The sequence below is a fragment of the Podarcis tiliguerta genome (assembly GCF_965153285.1).
Source record: "Podarcis tiliguerta genome assembly, chromosome: 11".
NCBI classification, from domain to species: Eukaryota; Metazoa; Chordata; class Lepidosauria; order Squamata; family Lacertidae; genus Podarcis; species Podarcis tiliguerta.
In genome coordinates this window covers 39,236,919-39,264,668 of record NC_139544.1, presented here as the reverse complement: position 1 = coordinate 39,264,668, position 27,750 = coordinate 39,236,919, and the positions used below count along the sequence as shown (strand labels likewise).

General features: G+C 42.6%; 1 protein-coding gene across 5 annotated transcripts in view; it reads left to right on the top strand.

Moving 5' to 3' along the window:
• Window positions 1–27,750, top strand: part of ZSWIM6 (zinc finger SWIM-type containing 6) — a 92,925-nt gene that overhangs the window by 51,749 nt on the left and 13,426 nt on the right. For 3 of the 5 annotated variants that reach the window (XM_083403668.1, XM_083403666.1, XM_083403664.1), the window contains 7 exons: window positions 255–405; window positions 17,946–18,125; window positions 20,551–20,727; window positions 21,003–21,149; window positions 23,518–23,664; window positions 24,330–24,590; window positions 26,647–26,782. In XM_083403668.1, coding sequence (XP_083259794.1) covers window positions 255–405; window positions 17,946–18,125; window positions 20,551–20,727; window positions 21,003–21,149; window positions 23,518–23,664; window positions 24,330–24,590; window positions 26,647–26,782 — 1,199 coding nt within the window. The remainder of the gene's footprint in view (window positions 1–254; window positions 406–17,945; window positions 18,126–20,550; window positions 20,728–21,002; window positions 21,150–23,517; window positions 23,665–24,329; window positions 24,591–26,646; window positions 26,783–27,750) is intronic. The other 2 variants (XM_083403667.1, XM_083403665.1) reach the window with 1 other exon arrangement.

Below are 27,750 nucleotides of genomic sequence, written 5' to 3'. Positions count from 1 at the left end.
AGTACATTGCATACTTCTAAGTTGGATTACAACTTTTCCTCTCAGTTGGTACGAATCAACAGTATCTGCTGTTCCATAACTAAACTCATACTTCCAGTGACCTTTATCTCCATTAGTTCTCCCTTTTACTATTTGTGATTTGCTTCCAATTTCTCCCTCCCCTCTTTTTTTTCCAGTTTCAGAGGATAGCATGTTTTATTTTGGGCACCTAACCTATGATTTTGTTTCTGTTGCTTTGATATTTTCTATCCTAGGTTCGAGAGATGTTAAAGATGAGAGATTCGAACGGTGCTCGGATGTTGACATTGATAACGGAGCAGTTCATGGCTGACCCTCGCCTGTCACTCTGGAGGCAACAGGGAACTGCAATGACAGACAAGTATAGGCAGCTCTGGGATGAACTAGGTAAAAGCAACTCTCCAGCAGATTTTGAAGTGAAGGAAACACTGTGTGTTAAGAGGTGTTGGCTCTTGTTAAAGGAGCCTGGAATAATTGCCAACCTTTGGGAAATATGGCAGCCTGGGCACTTTGTTTTCATGGGCAAAAGCGGTGCATTTTTGCTAAACCCAAGGACATTCAGCCAAAAATAACTACTACATGACATGTTTAATAGTAAGAGCTGGAATATAAACACTTCCTAGGTAATAAGTAATCCATTGTATTAACAAAAGCTAGGTTTGCGGGCTATTAATAGTAAATGTTTACCTTTGTGCTTAGGTCTGCCTATCTCTCAATTCTGAAATGTCTATGAAAGGACATACTGCTTCAGTAATCAGTTTTCGTTTGGTGCGGAAAATTGTGTGGCCCTCTGTTTAAGCTTGACAGATGGTATAGTGTACACCCGGGTCCCTGAGTTCACAGTTTAGTCAAGCGGGTATGTTTACATGGGCTGTTTAATATAATGTGGCTCATTTTTGTGCCATGCTTAGGTTTGAGGGGTAGTAGGAAGGCAGGAAGATGAAAATGCCGTTAAGTGATCTGGGTGGTGGTGGTTCATTTTCCAAATTAGACCACTTGCTCACCGCCTTAATCAAACTCTCTCTGGCCTTGTGTATTTAAGAGCTGCTGAGTTTGCACAAATGATCTTTGGAATGAAGTGTATAGTAGTACTTGTTGGCTTCAGCTGGCAATAGCAGCTGAACTTCATACTGAAGTTTGTCCCAGGACAAGTATGATCGTCTGCTTGAAAATCAAAAGAATGCAAAGCTGGGAATCTGCCTGTATTTATTTTATTATTATTTTTTTTAAAAAAGAAGGGCCCATATGCTGTGAGTATCTTTATCTACCTTAATGGAAACTGGAACTAAAATAACTGCCACGGTTGTAATTCACACCTAGTGTTATTTTGGTGCGTCATGTATTTTGGAATAGGGGTGCCATATTTTTACATTGCTCGGTATGAAATGAATATAACACTGAAAGGTCCAGAGGTGCGAATTGCAAGCTGCAGCTATTTCAGTTTATCTTCCGCGTAGACAAGCAATCAGTAAGGGAATCCTTGTGACGCATTCCATCAGCATTCTTCTGGACGAACTATATTTAATAATGACCCTGTGCATGTTATAGGGATCTGGCTGGATGAGAAGGGAGAGCTGTTTGGACCCGGTAGCTGACAGCTGGATATTCTTAGTTGTGGGGTAGTTAGTGGAGGGAGAGGGTTTCTGTGGTCTATAAGGGTTCAATCTCCTTTCTGCAATCCATTTTGCATGTTCACTTGAAGCTGAAAGTGTGGTATTGAGGACTTTGGGGGCTTCAGCGTCACTCTGGGGTCGCCTTTGCAAGCCTTGCCCAGGATTTCATAGCAACCATGGCTGTGTCCCCCATGTGGATGTTGTGTTCTGCAATAGACAAGATAGGAGAAAGCCTCTAATGCCTTTGCTTAGAACAGATTACTTACCTTGCTTAGAACAGATTACTTACCTTACTAAGGTTAGAGCATATATCCCTGTAACCTCCTCAGTGTTAGTAGACTTTCAAAGGCAAATTGATCTGGCCCCAGAGCTAGCCCCAGGAGATAATTCAGCAAACTCTGCAAACTGTTGTTTTGAAGCTCTTTGAATAGTGAACTTGGGGAGTTTAGACAGTGGCTCCTCTTTCCGGAGCCCACACGTGTTCAGGGAAGTGAGGGCAAAGAGTCATCTCTTAGAGTACAAATGTGCAAACTGCTTTGAGGGTTTGTTTGTTTGGTTTTACAATCAAGCGGTGTATAAATGTTATGAAATAAAATCAGTAAGTACTGGATAAATGGCCAATCTTGACTGAACATGGATTGGAGCCAGTTTGAAGGCTTGTGCTGTGACAGTGATCTTTCTCTGCCCTCACTGAGAGCGCGTTCCAAAAATGTCTGCTGGAGATTGCACAGCTACAGAGTGGTGAAGGCATTGCTCCAGTATAATGTGCATTTTTATGGGGCTTTAGAACCCTCCGTGGTGGGCTGGGAACAGTTTTGCAGAGTGCTTTGTAGATCAAATAACTCAAATCATTCTTTCTTGCATTCCACTTTAGTAGCAGGAATTAGAGCAGAAATGTCCAGCGCCTCCTCTTTAGATTTATTGGATGAATTTCAGTTGTTGACGCCTCATGATGTGGATCAAGTGTTTGGAGCTGTTGACATTACTGCTTGCTCATTTGACCCATGCCCATCCTGCCTAATGTAAGTTTGGCAGGAGAGGCTATTGGATTCTGTGTTGGTTAATATGAGCCCTTCACTACTGCTTTGAAGGAGGCGGCAGTGCAATCTATCAAAGAAATGTCTTCTCGCAAACTTATTTTTGCTGAATATGGCTCTAAGCAGGCATATTTGGATGAAACTGATAATCTAAATCCATTTCAAACCTAGTTTCAGGATAGAAATTACTCTGATCGCCCTGAACAGGCCACACTTGTAGAATAGTAGGGAATCCTGTTGGATTCTCTTGATGGTTTTCAGTGCCATCAACCACAGTGGCCTTCTGGACTACTTGTGTAGGTTAGGAGTAGAACATACCATTCTGCAGGTGGCTCCACTTCTGCCAGGTAGGGCTGTTTCAGTTTGTGCTGGGAGTACTGCTCCAGTTGTGTTGTGGACTTCCATCTTATCTCTAGTGTTAGTTAATAACTACATGAGGTCACTTGGGGTCTGAAACTCTGTCCAGTAGCAGATGATAGCCAACTATGTTTCTCCTTCCTTCTGTGTCCTATGTGGCAGAATTGCCTGAAGCTGGTAAAGACCTGGATATGAGTACGACAAAGCTCATTTGGACAATCTGTATATTAATTTAATGTAATCATGCCCAAAATCATCTCTCAAATCTGTAAATGCAATCCTCAAAATAGTTGTCCAGATACACAGCCCTCAATATAGTTGTTCCCTTATTATGTGGTTTACATTAGCATCTGAAAACAAAGGTTGTGCCAGGATCAGTTGAAGTGTCTGTCCTTAAGCGATAAAGGTTGACCAGGTGGTTGGTCGGTGCATTTCTCATTTTCCAAAAACTGAAGAAACACAGTGTTGGGCTCTGAGCCTTCTTCCCTTGGGGGTTGCCCCGCTGGTTCCTCCCACCATTCCTCTGCATTCAACCAGTCCATGACTTCTGTCAGAGTGGCCACAGGGGCTTGGGGGATGTCAGGATCCAGCCCACTGGCCAGCTCCAGTTTTCCCACAGCAGTCCTTGATGCTCAGCTGAGTAATGCATACTTAATCAAAGCCTAAGCAACCACAGTGTTAATAATTTAGTATAGGGCTAGTCCTCCCGTAAAATTGCCTGTTACCCCTGAATTTGAAATTGTCAGTTCAAGCCCATGCAGTAAGTGCATGCAGGAGGGGTAAGCCTGTTTCATTTACTAAGGTGGCAGAGTGCACTGATCCCACATACCTCAAGGGCTGAAGTGAACCCGCAGCTGGAAATCCAACTAAATGTTGCCAATAGCAAACCAGAGGTAAGGAGAAGAGTAGGTGGCAAATGAAGTATTCATCCAATGTTAACTAATTCTTCTTTGGCCCAGTTTGGAAGCAAGTCAGATTTGGAAAATAATAATAATAATAATAATAATAATAATAATAATAATAATAATAATAATTTGGTTTTTAGATTAAAATTTCAGTCATATATCAAACATACAACATAAAAACAAGATTCCAAGGAATCTCTTAGACTTCTCCCCTTCCCCTGGTTAATAATTTCCTCTTTCATCTTTTATGATAATCCAAATCTTTTACATCTCCATCGTGTCCAAAGTTCACCATTAAGCTACAAGTGATTTTCCAATCAAATTTGGAAAAACTAGCAAAAAACTTTCCTTAAATTCAGTAGGAAGTTTGCAGAAGTTTGTTTGTTTTCCTATTATATATATAGAGAGAGTGTGCATCGATTATATTTTAGTTATCCTGTTTGTGAGCCAGTGCAATGGAAAGGCTCATCTGAGAAGGTTTACTTAACCCCTCTTGCACAAGGACATGTGCGTTCCATTAAAAGTTACTCTTCCAGGCTGTGCCTCAGTTCAATTTAGCTGCCACCAGTTCCTAGATGATAGACTATCCGGCTTCAAAGTGACAGCTGCCCTCAGAAGAGTTCCTGAGGAAGGCTTCTCCTTGGAAAAGATCTGATTACTCTGGGCACTTCTAAAGCCTTCCCACCCTTCTCCCTGAACCCACTACATATATCACCCTCCAGCTTTTTAAAACAAAGGTTTTCCTTGTGATAAGTACAGATTGCTAAAATTGCCAGTGCTCTTTGGTGTCTTCCAGACAGCAAAAAGGAAAGTTTACATCTATACCCAGGCTCACACCTGTATGGTTCACAGGCCAAACCTAGTGCCTTAACTACAACTTTGGCTTTGAGAAGTGCATCTTCAGCTGACAGATGGAAAGGAATTCCTCTCGATCCCACAGATCGAGGCTAATGTATTTTTGCCTAATCTGGAGCAAGCCACCTTTTAATGAGGATGCTTTTTAAAAAGAGGGATTTCCTTTCTAGAACTTTTCTGGAAGGCTGAGCTAACTTTAGATGCTAATTGAGATCCAGCCAACACTAGCAAGAATCCCAAATTCAGGTGGGAAGCAGACAGGACTTCCTTTGAATACTACACTTCACTTAGCATGCTAATAGGGACTACAAAGGACTTCCCCAGTTAGGATCCTTTCTAAGGCCAAAGAAGGTCTAGCTGACAGGATGGCCCATTAAGATAAGGGAAAGTGTCCTTGTTTTGCAAGAGATGTTCATTTACATTTGAAAGATGCATCAAGCAAGCGAAAACTAACCAAGGGGAAGTGGTGGTGATTATTTTGAAATCCACATTTTCCAGAATTGACATCACACATTTACACAATAGACTGTGATATGGGTCAGCTCTCCCTTTCAAAGCAAACATTTGACCGCATCTGTAATTACAAATACAGTAGTTGTTCACACCTAAGATTCAACTAGGATTGATTCAGAGTTTTAACAGTAAGTTTACTGTTTGCAGGATTTTGCCTGGTGTGTGTAGTCACTGTGCCAACTAAATATTTTTAAGACCACCCTGTGACTGAACATGGTTTTTGAAAGCAGTTCATACAACTATCCTTATACAGTGGTACCTCGGGTTAAGTACTTAATTCATTTCGGAGGTCCGTTCTTAACCTGAAACTGTTCTTAACCTGAAGCACCACTTTACCTAATGTGGCCTCCTGCTGCCGCCGCACCGCCGGAGCCCGATTTCTGTTCTCATCCTGAAGCAAAGTTCTTAACCTGAAGCACTATTTTTGGGTTAGCGGAGTCTATAACCTGAAGCGTATGTAACCTGAAGCGTATGTAACCTGAGGTACCACTGTACTGGAGCAAGCAGACTGAGCTCATATTGCCAATCTGTCAGTTGGCAAGAAGCCAAAATATCAAGAAGTGATAACTCTTTATACTTGGTCTATTCTGAATCACTCTTTCCCCGAAAGTGGGGGAATTAGGGATGGTGTACATGTTACTTATTTTCTAGTGCCTGTTTCAGGCTGTTAGCTGGTCAGTCTCTCCCCTTCCCGGGGTGGGGGTGGGGGTGGAATATGGGACCTTATCCTCTTTCGCTGCATCTCTGGAGCTTGAAATTTGCAACAACTCTTAATAGTCATTTGTCAGAAAATTAGGGCCGAGTAGTTTTTGGGCTGACCAAATGAAAAACATTTTGTTTATTTGGGGGGTGGGAGAGATTTGACTTTGCACCCCTGCGTATGGATCACATTGCTGCAAGGCTGTGCTTTGGAATTAAATGCTGAGGACTGTCAGATGCTAGACACAGAGAAGAGGCTGAGTTTTGTCAGCAAATGGGATCTGCAAGTTAATTGGTGTTTTCTGCAGGCTCCTGGCTGTGATATGAAATTGGAAGCCCTTTAGCCACATGGATAATACAGGGCCTGAATACAAATGTCACAAGTTGCCATCGAGATCCGCCGAGAGACAAAAGCGCTCCCCACTTGAACGCTGCACTATTACCGATCATTTAAATATTGGGGGGGTTACGTTTTTAAACTAAAAGCCCCATTTGCCTTTTAATGGCAATTTAAATGTCCTCTTAGCAAAAGCTAAGTGACAAATTAAATGAAAAAAAGTGTCCACATTTTTTTTAAAAAAAGTTGTAATGCAAAACAATCTTTTATTGCTTCTCATGTGCCACGAATAAATCATTATACTTGTCAACCCTAAACCAAGCCATAATTGGTGGAGCTACTGTTATCAAAGTGGGGCTGCTCTTGTGACAGCTTAATAAAGCTGAAACTGTTAAATTAAATCTCTGATGCTTTATCTGTTGAGAGCAGTCAAGCAGAAGAATCTGTAAGAGGAATATCTATGCTTGGTGGAGTGATGGAGCCCAACAACTTGTCAACACTTAGATTACAGGATCAGATATTTATGTGTGTGTGTGTGATCTCTGATTTTCATTATCTCTTCTAGCCTTCCTCTTATTTTAAGAGCGAGGAAACATCACACAAGTATTGTATTTCAAAACAAACATTTTATTCTCCCCCTCCTCTTGGACATGTGTATCAACAAGAAAAGCTTTTAAAAAATAAAAGTATGGATCCAGAATCAAATGGCTGTTGTAATGAAGGACTGAGAGATGTTCAGAGCATGCCTATGCTTATCTGAGGCAGAAATGGATTATAAACTAGTTTGTGAAAGATTCTTAGCTTTCCTTTGCCATAATCCACTTGGTTGAGTTTTGGCCTTTTATGCTACAAAATAACCACAGTTCCCCCAAGTTTCACAAGTAGTTTATTTTATTTTTACTGCTCAGCGGTGTTCTCAAATCAGTGTTCCATCAGATTGGCATTCTCCTTGCAGCAATTGCTCATTGATTTTCCCCGTTAAATATAGGAGACATTGCTGATATCCTGTGGGAGTTGCTGCCTCAGTTCTTCAGTTCTCTTGGAGTTCCTGCAGAAAGAAACACTTTCCTAAAATGTTTCTGTGTATGCTGGAAGCTGCCCAGAGTGACTGGGGCAACCGAGTCAGATCGGCGGGGTACAAAGAATAAAAAAATTATTGTTTATTATTAGTAGTATATTGGGAAAAGTTAATATTGTTAGATGTATTTTGTCAAGCCTCGTGCAATCACCCCTCTCACTTCACATGGGAGCAGTCCAAAAGCTTTGACTTCTAAACTAGTGACCACAGTTTGCATCCAAACTTGGAATTATGGTATACTGTGATCCTGGTTTTACTCTCCATGGTTATGCTCAGATTTAAAACTGTGGTGTGTTTTGATGAAGAACTGCCATTCAAAAGCAAAAGCCTTCAGTCTGTTCCTCTCACACATGAGGGAGCAGGAGAGGGGATGAGTGCACAAGCCTAAGGCCGGCCACATTACATTCACATGAGGGGAAACAGGGGTTTCCAGTATAGTCTGAAGCAAGCCAACACCAGCTTCAGAGGAAGACACAAATATTACTGAAAACCTTGAAGCAACTTGTCAGTACCCCATGTCTGCCTTGGGAAGGTAACATGTTGCAATTGATTAAACCTAAATGAGTGGTGGGAACATTGTTGTACGTACTTGCACACATAGTATGTGAAATAGGCCTCCAGCACATGTGTCTTGTCTAGCAAGACTTAAGCTGATTCCTTACCAGATGGTATTTTGTTATAACGCAGGTTCATATTTTTAAGCATGCTGTATAGCTTGGTATTCCAAACCAGAGCACGTCATAAGTGGTGGTGTTACCGGTACTAAATGCATATTATGAAAACTTAAAGATGAGATTAAAATAGTCTGAAGGACTGAGAGCATCAAACTGTACCGCACAATCAAACTTTTGGAGCACCTCTCATGTGTATTTGTGTACTTAAATGGCATTTAATTGCACTTCCAAAATAGTCCCCATTTAATCTTGGCAAGTGGGAGAAATTATTCAGAATGATTTTCTTTTTTTAACCTAACCAGTTTACAAGACTTGGAAATAAACATACAGTGCTTTTCGCTGGTTATACTGATGCTGAGCAATAGAAACTGAAACTTGGTAGCATCTACTTACTCTTCACCATAAACACCTGAAGACTTTCCACACCTAATTTAAATGTTTTAGGAAGTTGTTACAGGGCGGGTGGTTGTGTGTGCAATATGTATTTTGGCTCTTTTCATTAAAGTATTTAGGATACATGTGTTGTGACTGCACCATGGATTTAGATACATGTGACTGCACCACATTTAGAATTCGCGCACTACCTAAAAATGTGTAGAGGTCCTGGAAGGAACCTTGCTGAAGCTAGGTAGGTCTGGTCAGGACCTAGAGTGGAAACATACTGGAAATTCTTTTCTACCCCTTTAAGTTCCTTAGCTCAGCCAGAGTCCTTCCTTGCTCCACATTTCCATTCAGAGGGGTGTCTTGCTGGTTGCCACCCGTGATGCCAACAGCAGTAGCTTCCACCTTCCTGCGGTTTGGACAGGTACTTTAAGGAGCTCCACAAAATCAGAGCTCTCCTGCCAGTGGGCCCAGGTGGAGATGCACCTCTGTCTCCTTAGCACCACAGATTGGGGATTTGGATTGCTGTGCGTGAGTTTGCTTGTAGTCTTCACCTAGCACTAGTAAATTTATGACCTTCTGGGCAAGACTTAGATGGCAATAATATTGACTTGATTTGGAAAACAGCTTCACCTGGAGCATCACATCCCTAGGTTTGCCACATCAGTTGCCAAGTGATCAGAGCAGTTCTACAAGAAGTACTCCTTGCACTAGAAGTATAAGTGTGGGATGTTGCGTTTGGTGGATGTGAGCATGGAGACAGGAATTTGTATTCAATCCATGTTATATAGAGATGTGGGGTTATTGGCAGAGCTGTGCCTAAAATACTGTGGCTAGCCCCCTTTCTCTGTTGACATCGAACCCAACCTTGAGATGTAAATCCTTCTTTGAATGGAAGCGAAGCTTTAAGGAAGTCTCTGTGCTGTGTTCCTTTGTTACACCCACCCTACACCACCATGTACAGAATGTAGCTTGCAGAAGGGCCATAATTCCCCCTTGCCATCAGTGCTGCAGGTAATCTATTGCATTAATCAGCCAGCTAGTGTGAAATGCATGGGGAGTGATTATACTATCATACACAATACAATCAGCATGAAGCACTTGTCAAGACCAATACATCAAAGTTTAATTCAGTAATAGAATGAATTAGAGCAAAATGAAGCATCCTGTACTCCAAGAACCAAAGCAGCCATTGCAGGTTCTTCACTGAGTGCTCTGTCGGAAAACCAGATTCCACTGAGGGTGTATGTTTATGAATAAAAATAGCCACCGCCTCAATAGCGCATGCTCAAATTCACAAGATTTACCATGGCAAGTGCAGCAGAGACATGCTGACTGTGTATTCTTTGTTCATGATGGCACTGGTTTAATTAGATTGTTCTCCAGTGGGGCCTGTGACTTCTGGTAGACGTTAGATTGAATGGACAGAACTTATTTTGATGGCAGTTGGGGGCTCTTGCTTTTTATGGGAGGGAGGGTGTGGTGGTTAGGTTAGATTGAAAGATACCTTGCATGATGATTCAACAGCCTGCCTTATCTTCTAGTGAAACTGTGATAACAGCATGTATCTTAAGAAGTGTGCATGCACAAGAAAGCTCATACCAATAACAAACTTAGTTGGTCTCTAAGGTGCTACTGGAAGGATTTTTTAAATTTTGTTTTGACTGCGGCAGACCAACACGGCTACCTACCTGTAACTAGAACTATGGAAGGCACCACATTGAGCCACATGAAATGGAAGTCCAGGTATCTGAAGAAGTGCACATGCACATGAAAGCTCATACCAATACCTTAGTTAGTCTCTAAGGTGCTACTGGAAGGAATTTTTTTAAGCATGCATCTTGTTTGTTTGGTAATACTTTCTTAGTCTGAAATATATAAATCTGATCCATTTCAGCTGCAACACTGCCAGTATCCTATCCATTAAGAAACCAGGGTCACAAACGTGCATACTTCTTCACCCCACCCCACCCCAGTTTTTTGTCAGAGCTATGGTGCAGTATTACCATTTGGGTGTCAGTGAAGACATGACTCTCCTAACCAGTTTGAAATCAAGGGTTGGCACTGTCTTGTAAGCTTTCGTTACAGTTAATCCTGGTGAGTTTCATTGAAGACATAACACTGTCAAGAGAGGAAAGTTAGTACAGTGGTACCCCGCAAGACGAATGCCTCGGAAGACGAAAAACTCGCTAGACGAAAGGGTTTTTCGTTTTCTGAGGTGCTTCGCAAGACGGATTTTCCTAAGGGCTTGCTTCGCTAGACGAAACAGCCCTGCCTCTCCTGTCATGGCGACGGTCACTGCACGCACGCTCGCTCGCTTCCCCGCTCCTCCGGCTCCCTCCCACCTTCCGGCTGCCGACTCCTCCGGCTCCCTCCGACCTTACGGCTGATGGCCGACCTTCCGGCTGTCTCGCACTGCTGCCCACTGCTCTCGCGCGCTCCTGAGCCCCACCGCCCTCCAGCAGCCGCGTTGCGCGGTGGCCACAAGGCGCGGGTGAGTCCGAGGTGCCGGCTGCGGCAGCTGCCCTGCTTCTCCCCACCCCTCCCCGCCGTTGTTAGTGTTTAACTGCAGTGGTGCTTCGCAAGACGAAAAAACTCACTCAACGAAAAAACTCGCGGAACGAATTAATTTTGTCTTGCGAGGCACCACTGTATTGCATAGTGAAATGTTAGCATAAAACCTACCGTATTTGCATATCCCAGAAACATGTGGGCTCACATGTATTCACTGGATATACTTATCATCAAAAGCTTCTGAGGTGTGGCAATGTATTGTTTAATACACAACACAAGTATTGCATATATGGACTCTTGATCCTTGTACTTATTTTATGAGGGAAGCATCTGGGATGTGCTGTACCCTACAAATCCTTAAAACTGTGAATAATCTGTTAATCTTCCAAGTGCTTCAACACTTTGTTTTTGCCCCCTGTTATGGGTGAGAAACTGGGACTTCTGTGTGGGCCCTTCCTGTTTAGTTCAGAGAAGATAACCTCTCTAACCCTATTGGGGGCTTCCCCAGGAAGAGATGGAATATGTGGGGAAGGTGAAGTGAGACCATGCCACTGGCTATTTGACATCCTGGGCATAGAGACATCTGCAAAGGGCTGCATGCTTGCCTACAACTCCACACATGTAGGCATTTCATGCAATTGGGACCTCTGATTGCATGGGATCTCCACTTATGTAAGCCAGTAGTTCCTGTCTTCCTTTGTAAACATCATGTTAAAAGTGCATATCCAAAGAGGGCAGGCAAAAAAGAAGCAGCAGCAGCAAACTATGTGCATTTGGTGAGAATTGCTGTGAAAATATGCCCCCGATGAAGGATTTGTTCCAAAACATGTTGGGCCAGAAACAAATATCATTTCAAGCACCTGGTATTTTTTCCACTTCTTTGCCTGCTGTTAATGCTTTTTTTGCAGTTTTATGGTTGGTTTTCTGCTCCTGCTTTCAGATTCCCCCCCCCCCCTATGGGAGGAAGCAGAGCCAGCATTATAGCTGCTGCCCCTTCCATGTGTCTTGCCTCTGTGTGAAGAAAGTCTGAATAGGGCTTATAACGGGTAGTTAAACAAGGTCTAAGTTTACGGGTCTGGTAATCTGGTTGGCTGAACTCCTGTTGCAAATAGCTGAGTGTATATTTCAGGCCTTCACAAATGTGAAGCCTAACACAGCCACTTACAGTGACCTTCAAGGTGCCTGACAGCCGCTCTCCCTTATGTTTTCATTGTTCCAGGCAGGCAGCAAATCCAGGGGACTTATTGAGTCTCTGTTGAGCCACCATGCAGCTGATGGGCTGGATTTGGCATGGTGGATCACAAAGATGCATAGGCCTAGTAGATTCTCATTCTGTATCTGGAAGTTTTTAATGTTTGACCCTTTATTATGTTTTCATTGTGCTGGAAGCCTCCCAGAGTGGCTGGGGAAACCGAGCCTGATGGGCGGGGTGTAAATAAGGAAATTATTATTGTTATTAATCTTGAGAAGATTTGCACTCCCCCTCCCAGATGCTCCTGTGGGTCTGGTTCGGTATAAGGCAGCTTCCTGTATTCCTACAAAAACAAACTTTTCTGCTTCAAGAAAAACTAAAGTCTGACTTGACTGAATTATGCAATCTAAATGGTTATACTATCAAGAAACTCCTGTGGAGTGTGTGTGAGTAATTTAAGCACCGCCACTGAGACCACTGGAAACTTTATTTAGCTTCCTGTTGGGATTCTGAGATTTCACCAGCCATTGTCCACTAGGGTTGTCAAACATACTTTTGCAGCCATAAGGGCTAGGCATTTAAAAATAAACAGCAAGCCGATTTTTCCACCCAATGTTGTGCTTTTTCTACTTTTGTGCTGAAATCACAGGATGCACGTTGACTAGCTCATGTTCTACGCTGCACAGCAATAATGCTTCTCCCTGCCCACCGATTTATAAACCAACCTTCTTGGTACTTACGGATTGGAGTAGCTGTGCCAGTGTTAGAAACTGAGATATGAAAGCCAGAAGCTAAATGGCGCCTTAAACCTAGGTTACGGGTGCAACAATGTGTGTGTCTAGGCACACTTTTTAAATAACAAGAATACGAAGTTGAAAATGAATTAACTACAGCTGAAATATTAGCTTCATTTTTCACATGGTCTAGTCCTTCCCCTGCCCCCTCCCAATATTCTTAAGAGGGTCTCTTCTCCAGTTTTCAGAGAGTAGCTGGAAGTGGGGAGGGAGAAAAAACTCCTCCTTTCCTTCCACTCTGCAGTTTTAATCTGAAATCTTAGGTGCAGTACTGTGCCCAGAGCTCAGAAACTGCTCTCAATAATGAAATTCCCTGTCGCAAAATGTGCCTAGAACAATGGGAGTTTCGAACACTGAGCTGTGCCAAGGTTATATCATTACTGCCCAGTGATTTAACCATTCTGTGCCCTTTTTAATGTCCCTTTGCTACCTTTTTCAAAATGCATATGGTATTTTATCTGCTGTCTGGCATTGGTTTGTTTGTTATTAAGCATGTGTTTTTGTTTAGGACTCTTGATATGAATGTCGTTTTGATTCTACATAGTTCATATCCTTGGCTGCCCTTGGATGGAAAGACGGGGCATCCATTTACAAAAACACTCTTGCACTCTCTCCCTCCTTTTTTTTAACAATTGAAGTTTCACCGGATTTGAAGGAAGCAAGTATTAATCTCAAATGAGCAATTGTCTGTGTGCTTCCTTGGTGCCTTATGAGGCTGCTGCATGCTGAGAAGCAGTTAGTAGCGCCTACCGTTAGTATAACGTAGCACTTTAATAATGCCACCTTGTATTTATTAGGTTAAATACTGATGTAAGGAGAAACTTCAGTCTCTCATCTCGTTCTTCTTTTTACCTGATGGATGATAAAACACTGTCTGAAAGGTCTTTGTAATGTCTGTGTTGGAACTAGAGGTCTGATACGGCGGAGCCACCTCTTATTCAGGTCAAGAGGATGATTGTGGAACTAGAACTGACAATACCTCACTAAGATGTGACAGTTTTAATACTCTTTCCCTTGTGTGAAATTAATACCAAATTGCAGTCGCAGCATGATGCGTCTTCCAATTATCTTCAGGGAAATATGAAATTTACATATTGGTTTATGTGTGTTCGCCTCTCTGCTGGGAAAATTTCATAGTAGGTTGAGTTGCATTGCTGGTAACGGGCAAAATCTAGATATCCACCTTCAAAGACCTTGTATCTCCAAATTCAAACTGGGTACAAAATTCTGGTCTTCTGATTTTACTGTAACGGATCTGGCAGTTTTGAAATTGAGAACAGCTTTGAAAAGAGGGGATTTTGGAGGAATACGCTTGACTAATACGTTGGTACCTTATGGTACCTAAGGCTGATGTTTTTCCTTCAAATTTGTGGTTGTATGTGAGTGGAGAGGGCGAGGTTTTATGTAAAAAACTGTTCACCAAGTTGCATGTTTTGTGGTTCATGTTTATATAGAAAACAATAAACTTTTTTTAAAAAAAACCCAAAAGGAGTGCTTGGAGACTGGACTCAGATCCTGTCAAATTCCCAGCAAAATCAGAAATTAGTCAATTGGAGGGGGGAAGAAGGGGGAGAGACCCCTTCACTGGCAATGACTGCGGCATTGGGGCTGTGCCAATTATCATTAGTTGAGTGAGGGTACATGGAACCTATGAGCTGTTTGTGCATTCTCTCCACTATTGCAATGCTGTTATCTGGTGCCCACCAACTCCCAAGGACTGAATGATCTTTAAATTGGTAGAATGCACTACTATAGCCAGATTTCAAAAGAACTACTTCAAACTTAATATGTCTCTTGGGACTGGCTACTGTGAACAAAGTAGATTTTGATGTTTCTGAATTCCTCTGTGTAGTGTGTATGTTAATCCCATGCCTTATTCCTGGGTAGTACCTGACTTGGCATCCTAGTGACTCTGGCAATGCCTCTTGGAATCATGGAGGGTGTTTAAAAATGATTTAATACACCATGTTTTGGACAAATGGTGCTCAGAGGTTCAAGTCTACTAAGATGCTTGGCAGACATCTAAGCTAGGCATAGGCAAACTCCGGCCCTCCAGATGTTTGGGACTACAATTCCCATCATCCATGACCACTGGTCCTGTTAGCTAGGGATGATGGGAATTGTAGTCCCAAACATCTGGAGGGCCGGAATTTGCCTATGCCTGCTCTAAGCTTAACACATGTTGTGGGAAACACAAGGTGTACATTTTCTAACCTAAAGCATATAAAGAAGGATGTTACAAGCTGCTAGCATCCCTTCACAATATTGAGAATATACTGTACTACCTCCCTTTGGACCTGAATTGCTTTTGAGGATCAGCATAATATAGCAACCTTTGTTGCAGACACACATTTGCATTCTTTGTTAGTCACAATTGGCTGCTGCATCTCCCTCTCTGAAAGGCTGTCATTCATTTTTAGCAAATTCTGCAGGTCTTCGAAGTGTGTAAAAACTCTTCCTTGATGAACAAATGAAGTGTTGCTAAATAGTACTTGTAGATGTCTTCACTCTGCTTGTCAGGAGTCTGCAACAGCAATAAGACAGCTGATTTTAAAAGCAGTATCTTTATATTTAAAAATGTTCTGGCAGTTCGTGATTTATTCATGCCTCTCCTGGCATGCAGTGTCAGGGATGTAGCTTCTTCATTGGTTCAGAGTTAAATGTCAGCAGAAAATTAGATCTGTAAATTCTTACGAAGGAGAGTTTCTCGTGCATAATTGCGGGAATAATTACGAAGCCTCTTTCTATTCTAGGAAAGAAAGGGCAACCACTACTGCTAGAAGTAAAAATGGAATTGGGAATTCTCCCCTCATGTCATAAAGAAGAGTAGCCCAGCTTGTGGTGCTAAAGCAGAATAAAGATAAGGATGAGAAAGATTCCGCAACAAAATGTTCGTGTGCAGTGCTTCTGTTCCCCTTCTGCCCCCTCCATTCTGCTCTCCTGTCTCTGCCAGTATGCTTAGACCTCTTGGAGCTCTGATGGGTTTCCCCCCTCCATTTGCGGCCTTTTTTCCTTTTGGCACAGGAAAATAGAAATTGTGCTGCTCAGTGCCAGGTACATTGTAGTCTGGCAATTCTTAGTGTGAACCATGGAATGACCTACCCAAACAATGAGATGATTTATTCAGCATATATATACATATATACATATACATATATATATATATATATATATATATATATATATATATGCGCGCGTGCACACACACACACACACACACACACACACATATACAGTGGTACCTTGGATTACATATGCTTCAGGTTACATACGCTTCAGGTTACAAACTCCGCTAACCCAGAAATAGTTCTTCAGGTTAAGAACTTTGCTTCAGGATGAGAACAGAAATCGTGCTCCGGTGGCACGGCAGCAGCAGAAGGCCCCATTAGCTAAAGTGGTGCTTCAGGTTAAGAACAGTTTCAGGTTAAGTACGGACCTCCGGAACGAAATAAGTACTTACCCCGAGCTGAATCCATGGGCAGGTCTTCAGTGTCCTTGCCAGTGTCATCCTGCCCACTCAGTTTCCAACCAGCCCTGTGCTGAACATTATTTCAGGGGGGATTTTCAGCTTGAATGTGAGTAGAACGCCTTTTCTGATTGGAGATCCTGTTTCATCATGACCTCCAGTCACGCCGAAGAGGGTTCTACTTGCATTAAAGGGGACACAAGTAGAAATCGGATGCTGAATGTAAAGAAGGGGATTGAGCGGGTGGGGCAGGGCTTGCAGGTGTACTCCCTCCCCACCCCACCCCACTCCACCCAACAAATTCAGCTTCCTATGTTCAGGCAGGCAAGCGCCTGAACACTTTGTCTCACAACCTCCTGTGTCATTGAGTTATTATGGCAGTTCCCTCAGTGCAAGAAGTGAAGTTAGAGGGAACCAAGAAGAGGGCCTTCTCGGTAGTGGCTCCCACCCCATGGAATGCCCTCCATTCAGATGTCAAGGAGATAAAGAAATACACAACTTTTAGAAGACACCTGAAGGCAGCCCAGCATAGGGAAATCTTTCATGTTTGATGTTTTGTTATGCTTTTATATTTGTTGGAAGCTGCCCAGAGTGTCTGCGGCAGAAATAATAACATTTATTTTATTTTATTTTATTTTATTTTATTTTATTTTATTTTATTTTATTTTATTTTATTTTATTTTATTTTATTTTATTTTATTTTATTTTATTTTATTTTATTTTATTTTTAGGCTGGTTTCGAGGTTTATCTCCTTTAGAATTTTTTCTAAAGATTTATTTTGTACTTGTGTGAACCTTAGGGTTACCTCATGTCTGCTAATAACTTCTTTCTGGGTGGTGTAGTTTTGGCTATGCAAGTGTGGGCAGCAGAAGATTTGGATGTGCATTAGCATATAGATTAAATTGTTTCAGGCACTCAGTTTTCACATGTACTTTTATTTTGAATTATTGTTTGAAAATTGCAGATTTTATTTGTATTTAAAGTATTGTGTTAACTTGTTTTTATTTATTTTTTTAGCTGGTGTGTGTGTGTGTGTAAATGAATAAATAAATAATAGCTCAGATTGTTCTTGATGAATTACTTAGCGGTCTTCTGTTGAGTAAGCAGTGTTTAATTTTTGTTAATGAAGATAAATGAACAGGTTTAAGTTGGTATTTGTGTAGGTTGGAAACTTAGTATTGTCACACTTCCTGAATATATCCATTTTAAATTTTATGTGGGAAGTTGACTTGCTTTTCAGCAAGTCTTGAGAGAGAGATTGCTGTTTTGTGTCTCCCTCCCCCCAAAAAAGGCATTTCAATGTGAGTTTGTTGTTAGTTTTCATACAATTATTTTTGTCATGTTGCCTTTAAGAGACTGGAACAGCATCGTGCATGTGCTTGTGACATTGAGGTGGCAGATTGGCTAATGTGGTTTTGCAGCATACCTTTGGCATCCATATAAAGCTTGCTATCCTTTCACTAAAAATTTAAGGTAACTAGCCCCACTGCATTTTCTGTGTCATTTAATAGGTGCTCTTTGGATGTGCATAGTCTTAAATCCTCATTGCAAGGTGGAACAAAAGGCCAGTTGGCTGAAACAGCTGAAGAAATGGAACAGTGTTGATGTTTGTCCCTGGGAAGACGGGAACCATGGAAATGACCTGCCCAGTCTAACCAATGCTTTGCCTCAGGGTGCAAATGCAATCCAAGGTGAGCCCTGACTTAATTTACTCTCTGAGACACATGAAATGCAATTTAGACTCTCTGCCTGGACCATCATGCTCGTTTGTCTAGCAGCAACCTTAGTCCATCGTTTTGTTCATATTCATGGCTGAGGATTGTGGTGCCACTGCTGGTGGGAAGAAACAAGTCTACAGGCTCTGTGCTAGAGTTGGGCAACTTACGGGCTCCATGTTTATTTTTATTTTGATAAAGCTTTGCTAACAGTTTTCACAATTACAATAAAAGATAAACTAATCACACACAAAAAAGAAAAAGAAAAGGAATAAAGGAACAGAGAAAAGATAGAAGAGATAAGCACAGAATCCTCTCTCAGAGATATATTTTAAACTTCTGTCACATACAGAAAAAGGGGTGTCCTCCCAGCTCTCACCTCCCAGGTAGCTGGCCCTACTGCACTCATTTGTCTCCACTAGGGTGCGTGACATCACCTAGGGAGAGGTGAATCATGGAATATTCATTCAGCCAAACAGTCTCCCCGCGAAAGTTTTGTGGCATCTTTCACCTCCCGGAAAAGAGGGCATATTCTAGCCTTCTCAAGCTGCACTGTAGCTGCTGTCAAAAAGGTTCTTGAAGGGGAGAGGGATCTAGGAGCAAAGCACAGCTTTTTCCTAGATAATGTGAAGGGCTTAGATATCCTAAATTTGAATATTTCCTTTGCATCACCCACATTTGTAGACTCACGATGCTGACATGTTGCAGGGAAAGGGCAGCTTTCAAGCACACACACCTCGCCAAACCACCCCAAAACTTAACTGTCCAACTCCCCAAATGCAACGATCTCACCAACTGGAACACTCCAGCTCAGGAAGTCTCCGAAACACCAAAAGCGCAGAAATAGCTGATCCGGCAAGGAGGCAAAAGGAGGACACCCCATGGCCGTGCCGGAGTTTAAACAGCAAGTGGCCATGCCCCCAGATGTGCCGAGACGCGGCTGGGAGTCCCCATGACCCAAGCGGCATCCCTCCGCCCTCCCACCGGGTCACTGGGAGGTCCCGGATGCCCTCCCACAATACTGCCCCCTGGGGAAGGAGAGCAGACTTGGGTCCTGTCATAGGTTCCAGTCCAAATCTCTTTCGTTTCTTCTGTATGGACCTATATTCTTTAAGTGCAAGTTCTCATTTCAATGTCTTCCACTAGAGCTATGTGATGACACATGACTTGTTGACTGCTTGCATCTGTTGCTCTCCATTACCACATGCGAGAGCATCTTCCTGGTTTTGGGAGTGCTTCTGGGAGAGATTTGCTCTGCTGCAATCTTTGCTGCTGGCATAATTTATTTTTATTTGAATTAAATTAGCTTCCCATTCAGCATGAACACAATGCTTGGAGATGCATTGGGTAAGATTGCACTTGCGGTGGGGTTGTAGTAGCACAGCAGTGTGTGTCTCCTGACAGCCCAATACCTCCAAGGGCCATATTACATGAGAGCATTCAGTGCTCTTGCTATAACAAGAAGTAACTTGCTATAACATGTTGCTTCTCAGGTCTTTCATACAGAGTTTCATCTACCTTGCTGACTCTACCTCTTGTGTGACCCCCCCCCCCAAGCAGGCATTACACAAGGATGTCTTTTCTAAAAGGTTGGCAGGGGCCGCAGCATGTTACACAACTGTATGGAACTCTGTTTCTGATCAGCTGATCGCATGTGGAATTACAGTTGATACCATTGTTTGCTTTTTGCTAATCTGTTTGTGTGTTTGCATGGAAATTAAATGCATTAATAAAATGGGACACATGCACACACCTTTTTTCTGTGCCTGTGTCTCATTAGAATTATTGTAGAACCCTGCATATGTTCTATACACACAACCAATGTAATATTTTTTTCTTAGTGAACATATATGTGTAAAAGTATGAGAGCAATTTTTATTATATTGGTTGCAATACACACACACTATGCAGCCAAGAGTTCAAGTGTCTCTTCTTCTGCTTGGAAGCATAGTGCAGTTTTTTCTTCATTTTTATGGCTCAAAGTGGTTCTGTTGAATCCACTGTTTAATTTTGCAACATACAATAGAAAGCAGTGTATCTAAGCCTCATTTCTGTCAATTCAAAGCTGTATTTCCATGGTGTCCATATTGACAAACCACCCAGGAATTTCTTAGGCATTTCTGTAATCGTTTCTGCACATGCCCAAATGTTCAATATACTTTGTGTACATATACAGTGTTAAGACAGGATGAGTTTTGGCCCCCTCCGGTGTGTATTAACTTCAATAGAATCCTGTGTACTTGTTTTGAAAAAGGAATAGCTTGTGTAGGGTAAACCTGAAACACTCCTTGTTAGGAAGCATGTATTGATTGTATTGGAGGAGGAGAGAGTGGGGTGCCAGTTGGGTGTCACCCATATGGAGGCATGAAACTGATTCTGTTTGAACTCGTGGGCCTGACAGATTCATCAAACAGGTCTCACCGGACGGTGTTCACTCGAGCCATTGAGGCGTGCGATCTCCATTGGCAGGACAGCCACTTGCAGCACATTATCAGAAGTGACCTGTACACCAACTACTGTTACCATGATGATGCTGAAAACTCACTCTTTGACTCTCACGGGTGGCCCCTCTGGCATGGTAAGTGGCTCAACCGGAAAGAGGTTTCCATGAGTTGATGCTTTGTTCCATTTCTATGGCACTGTTTTTGGGGGACGGGGAGAGGGATGAAAGGTCTGGCAATAGCAACAGAGCTTCTCTTCAAGCGGTCTTTTATTCCCTTCCCTTTTTAAAGTACTGTTTTCTCAGATTCTTTAACAACAACAAAAACCCCTTCTGAATGCTCCCCTGGGATGGGGGTTGCTGCAGACGCGGATGAGCTCTTTAATAATGCTTCCCCCTTTCTCTCTGTTCAGAACATGTGCCTACAGCCTGTGCGAGGGTGGATGCACTAAGATCTCATGGCTATCCAAGAGAAGCACTGCGGCTAGCAATAGCTATTGTCAATACTCTAAGGAGGCAGCAGCAGAAACAGCAGGAAATGTTCCGGTTCCAGAAGAAAGGTAAATGTGGGCAAGATGATGTCAAAAGGTTGCAGCCTGGGGAGAGGAAGGTTGGAATGGGGCCAAGTGCAAGGAATTGCTGCTTAGAAGTAAAAGACTGCGGCTGTGCAGTGGTTGACTATAGCGGGCAATGGGAGGCGGTTCATTGCCAAGGGCTCTATAGGGCTATGGCAGTGTTTGCGCCTCTCTGTAAAAGAGCCATAATGCTGGCTTAGAGCTTTTAGGTTCTTCCTACTCCCACCGATGCCACATCTTTTGAATACCTAAATTCAAAGCAAGGAATGTTGTAGAAATATATTCGTAAAGCAAGCAACCAAGATGGTCTCTAAAGCGGCAGAATAATTTGGACCGTACTATTTTCCACTCCCAACCTTGGACTCTCTCTGCACTGGCTCTAGAATGGGAAGAGCATCAGTTTGCATGTAAGCCTGGAGATAAATCTGGGGCGACTGCTTTGTAAATGTGTGAAAAAGATGTGTTCAGTTAACTAGTGCAGTGTTGGATGGGTCTAGTCATTACAGTGGTACCTCGGGTTACAGACGCTTCAGGTTATGTGATTTCCGAACCTGGAAGTACCAGAACGGGTTACTTCTGGGTTTCGGCGCTCGCGGAAGCGCAGAGACACCAAATCATGACCTGCATGTGCGCAGAAGCGGCGCTGTGGGTTGCAAACACTGCGGGTTGTGAACGTGCCTCCCACACGGATCATGTTCGCAACCCGAGGTTCCGCTGTATTCATAGAAATAAGGGTTGCTGTCAAACAGCAAACTGTTGCTTGGTTGCTGGATTCAGGAATTAGAAGGGGATTCAGGCATACAGCACCTCCCCCCAGCTCCTAACACTGTGAAGGCCCAGGAAATAATGAAAATGTGTTTTTTTTGGGGGGGGGGCATTTCTCTGAAGTTGCCCTTTGTTTTTCCCTGAAACATTGAAATTACCTTGAACTCCTGACACGGACAGTAGCATTTGGCATGTGTCCAAGTAACCTTTCAGTCGATTTCACTTACAAAAGTTAGTGTTTGATTTGCCCCAAACTGCAAAGGAAGTGTACATAGGTGGAGAAAGTATACGTACAATTGCAATCCGGATTTTATTCTATTGGGGTAGTGAAGTCATTGGAAAGGAATTTGGGTGTGTGCCTTAACTGCTTATATATCTGTAGTTCCATGACTGTAGTAAATTGTGTTTACCTGGTAGTAGCTGTAGAACATGACAAAGTATACACAAATAGGGTTTTGCACAAGCATTACACAGGAGCTGCCTGCACTGGACAACTTATTTGCAGGGCTTCCTTCCATTATTCTAGACACCCTCCTCTTGCTTCCACTCATAACTCATCTCTCTGAGGCCAAATACAGGCACTGTAGTTGATCACCCTTCCTTATTGGGAAATGGGAGGTTGCAGGTTCTTCAGAAGCTGCATAGTGTTAGAATGGACAAAAGGAGTGTATGAAGGCCTCTCTGTCTGATGGAAAGGGCACCTGAAGGATCTCCTGCAGCCCGATGACGCATGTACCTTTCAGCTCTACAGAGAACAGCAGTAGTTTTGGGCTTCTTCTTTGCCCAGCATCTCTACTTGGCAATAAGCCCTCTACTAACCAGCCCGTGGGCCTCGGCATAGGTGCCCCTGACAGTGGACCCTGTCTGTCAACAGGGGATCTGTTTACCTTTTACATTTTGCAAATAAGGCAAATCTAGCTGACTTGAAAGGTAGATCTTTTAAGAGTTGTCATGTGACACATGCCTGGGTTGTTGTTTTCCCCAGTTCCACAGGATTAGCTTAGTTAAAATAGTGCTCCTTGTTTTTCTCAACAAGGAAACTAAAATAGATATCTCTTCTGTGCATACCACAAGTGTGCTTCCTGTTTATAAATCCTTCAGCAGTGACTCTAAAGAGAGTTTGGATAGCTTATAATCAAGGAGTCTTGCATAGACAGTAGGGTAGGCAGTCGTGATCTATGGCTTGCTATGATAGGCAGTGAGAAATTGCTTTGTTCTAATTGATGCACGGTAGAACTTGCTTTGTATTTCTGTTTATAGGTAAGCAGGGGCGGGGTGGGCAGAACAAAATGGTATTCTGTGTTAAGCAAAGCTGTGTTTGGTCAGTATTCTTCTGCAGTTGGCATTGATGCATCTCCTTGAATGAAAAACGGCCATGGGCCTTCTGGATAATGTGTTCTGTTATAAGATACAGTATTTGGGTTCAAAATCCAGTTTATCTGTGGTCACTGATGGTGCATATGCTGTTGCTAGCTACAGTTTCCATGTCTGAAAAATCAGGATGATGAGGGGGGAAATGCAAGCTGTTTTGCCTACTAAAAGTACTGTATGACCACTAAGGCTGCATGTATTTATTTTTCTAATGTAGAACTTCTCCACAAAGGTGTTACCTCTATAACTAACCTGGAAGGCTGGGTTGGGCACCCATTGGACCCAATTGGCACCCTTTTCAGCAGCCTTATGGAGGCCTGCAGGGTTGACGATGAGAGCTTCCATGTGTTCTCAGACTTCACAGGTAAAATTTGATCATGGGTCAACTTGATGTATTTTTAAGCATGCTGTGGTTTTAACTTTGCTTTAGACCTATTATTTGCAACCATGCTTGCAAAACACCATAACTTAAACATTTGCTGAATAGGGGTGTTGACAGTGCTTAAGAGGGAGGGATGTAGTTTGCATGTGTGCATACAAAATAGTATTCTTGCCCTACTGTTGGAATATATGAAGCTGCCTTCTACCAAGGCAGACTATTGGCCTAGCTAGCCTACTGTTTACCCTGACTGGCATCAGCTCCCAGGACAAAGGTCTTTTCCTTTAAAACTGATCCTTTAAAATTGGAGATACCAGAGCTTGAACTTTGGACATTCTGCCTGCAAAGCAAGTGCCTTATTACTGCTAGTAGTATTGGCATTGGCATTATTTACAATACTTTTGCTTAGTGTTTTCAAGTGTACTTGACATGTGTGCACAACCCTATGAGGTAGTCAGTGCTATTGGCCATATTGTAGATTGGGGGTACTCAGGCTAAGAGAGTGGCATGCCCAAGGCTACCTTGTGAGGGTGGCTGCCTTTGTGAAAATTTGTGGGAGGCTTGCAAACGATGCAGGAGGACAGGCACAAATAAGGTGTGTAACCACAAGTAAACTATTGAGTGACTTGATGTTTTTCCCGCCGCTCCAGAGAATATGGGCCAGTACAAATCTTTGGAGTATTATCACCTGCCTGCCCACAAATTCTTAGAAGAAGGAGAATCTTATTTGACGCTGGCTGTGGAAGTGGCATTGATAGGACTGGGGCAGCAGCGAATAATGCCTGATGGCTTGTATGCACAAGAGAAAGTTTGTCGGAATGAGGAACAGTTAATTTCCAAGCTACAGGAAATCGAACTGGACGACACGCTGGTGAAGATTTTCCAAAAGCAAGCAGTCTTCCTATTAGAAGGTAGTTGACTATTGATGCTAACCACTTCTTTCAGCAGTTTCTAATAAAAAGACCAGGAACTCCTCTGGGAGTTGGCTTATCTGGTAATTATCAGGTTCTTAGGAATCTAATGGTTGCTTATAGATCTTCCATCAGACACCCAGCACCACCCCCATACTATACTTAAACATCACATTGATGTGGAAGTGGAAGGGTCTTGTTTACGTATTATCTCCCCCCCCCCCACCCAGTTAGTTTAGGCTAGCATGTAAGGAAACTGAAGTTCATAATGACACCACCACTTTCTAGCGAAACATTGTAAATGTGTGAAATTAAACTTGCCCTAGACACTCATTCCACTGGCCCAATTTAGATTGCTTATGAGGAATTTCATACTGTGAGTTTGGTGGGGACCGAAAGTAGCTTCGCATGTAAAAGTATGATTTTTGTCCTACGTCAGAAATCACACTCTGATACTTGTGCCTGAAACTTTGCAACAAAGACGTTTTCTTGCCAGTGTCACACTGTAAATCATTAAAACACAAGGGAAAGAAATACAGTGATGTGTTTTTATCATCCTTTAGAGAAAGTGTATTGCTTACAAGACATGCACACGATAATCCAAAGCACAAGAGTTTTCCATTGCTTAGACAGAGCAAGAGAATAGGGCTGGTCTCAAGCTGGATTGGCAGAGGCTACCTGCCAATCATGATGCCCAGAACGTCTTTCTTAGCAGTGCAGTTCAGCCGAGGCCCATGCTCGTGACAAGCGAAGTTCCTATTTGGTGGTTGTAATCTTAATGTAATTAACAGCTAAAGAATGTAAGAAGAAGAAGCTGGCACTATGGACACTGTGGGATTTGTGGGTGGGTGGGTCTGTTTAAAAGTAGTGAAAGTTGTAGATGTCATTGTTTTCTTTAGAAGTGTGTTCAATCTGGCCCTTCTGGAAAAATGAGAGAAAACATTACGGGTTTTCTGTTAGTGTCAAAATGACGTTATATATTAGCATTAGGGAATCTTTAAAGAACAAGTGCGCGCCTTTTTAAAAGCACTTTTTTCAAGCATTACTTTGGAGCCTTTTGTCAGTGTGTTTTTTTTGGTTGGGGGGTGTTCCCTTAAAGGATGGATTCATCTAGTTTCAGCTTGATTTGAGCGGGTGCTTCCAATTCTCTACACTTCAGTGTTTTCATAGAATGTAGTTCTTCAGCTGACAACCTCCGCTGCCCTTTTAAAGTATAGGAAGCTGCCTTCTACTGAGTCAGGCAAATGGCCTGTCCAGCTAAGTACACTGAATTGGCAGCTGCTCTCCCAAGGTGTCCCAGAGTTTCTCAAATTAAACCTGGGACCTTTTTCATGCAGAGTTTGTGCTTTGCGATTGAACTATGGCTGCCTCCCCCCTTGTAGCAAGAGGTGCAGCCACTCGCCCCAGTGCTACAGCCCACATACCTCAGTAGCAAATAACATGGGGTCTGAGGAAAGGTCAGGAACCTTTTGCGATGTTACATGCACCCGCCCACCACATGCAAGTGTGTGAGCACATGCGCACACTCCTGTCCCCTCCCTGTTTAGACACCTATGTTGCATTATTTGGCTACATCCAAGGGTAGTGAGGGTGGTGATTCAGATACCTTGGCTTGACGTGCATGGCAGAAATGCTTCTTAGTCAGCTAACTCCCTGCATTTTTGCCACTTTAAACTGCAGGGGCAATTTTCATAACAAGTCAGCTTAACGTTAAAGAAAACATGGAATAGCTTCTATACCAATGAATGAAAAGTGAACAAATGAAGTGTTCTGGGCTCTTTGAATCCAAGAAGGAAAGCTATAGCCAGGCCACCTTATTTGCTTCAATAAGATATATTTATCACCACCATTTTCTTTTAGTACTGCACATTTCTTAGAGGACCCCTCACCAGAGAGCTTATTTCTCTTCACTGTGAGTGCTTTTTTTTTTGGCAAGGATTATTACAATATTTCTAGATAACTTTTAGCACTTTCGATTTTATGTACAATCAAACTACAGCACTATTTATAAGACTTTCTGTTTTTTTTTCCCTTTCCCAAATCCCTTCCCTCATAGCTGGACCCTATAGCGGTCTAGGTGAAATCATCCATCGAGAGAGCGTTCCAATGCACACATTTGCCAAGTATCTTTTCACCTCTCTCCTACCTCATGATGCTGAACTAGCATACAAAACTGCACTGAGAGCAATGCGGTACGTGTCTTTAAACCTCATTTAGAAAAGAAGCATAAACCCAGTCAACGGTATGAGCTCCCTTCATCCATAAAGTCATGAGGGAAGGCCTTGCTCCACACACCTGTTCTTTTCGGGGGTAAAAAGGATGGTGACAAGGAGCAATGCCTTTTCTGTAGTGGCACCCTGTGTTGTGGAACTCCCATCTCTAAAGGGGCTCACCAGGTAAGCTCCTTTGACTTTTAAGAAGGCTGGCAAACAACTTCCTCCTTTAAGGATAGCGATCCTGATAGAGGATGTACACAATGTGTTTGATTTATCTGTGTGTCTGTAGTAGGTTGTTGAAGCCTATACTTTCAATGCAAGTGTTTCTGCACTTGTCTTAGATATAGTTTTTGAGTAACCCTGGAGACCTGTTTGGCTATAGGATGGGAAATCTAATGAATGAGTGAATGAACCAAGAACCGCAAGACTGATATAAGGAACAGGTGGGTTTGAACACTGGTTAGCACCCAATTAACTCACACGTTGCATAGCATGAGTTAATTTGAAAATGTTCTCTAACTTCTGTTTTTTAACCTTCTGATACAAGCTGTTCAGTTGCTTTAATCCTCTCCCCTGCTCCAAGAATGAAATTCCCAGCAGTAAAAATTCAAGAGATAACCCTGATTTTCATCTTTCTAAAAAAAGATATCTGCTGTGCTTGACACCAAAAGCCTCAGTCCTTTCGCTTTTTGATGTTGTAAACAATAGCACTGGGGCAAATTGCCTTGGTAGATCTTCACCTTTTCAAGTATGAGCAGCTGTCTTGCAAACACAGACTGACTTGGAAAACAATGGCAAAGTTTCCTCCTTGCAGCTCTGTGCATTCTGTGGAAACCTCTCTGAAGTACTCAGTTGTGTTTATCGTTGTTGGTAGTAAATCCCAGGGCTCTAATCTGTTTAGTCTGTCCTTCAGGGCTGCTTAATGGGCAACCCTTCCTGTTCTC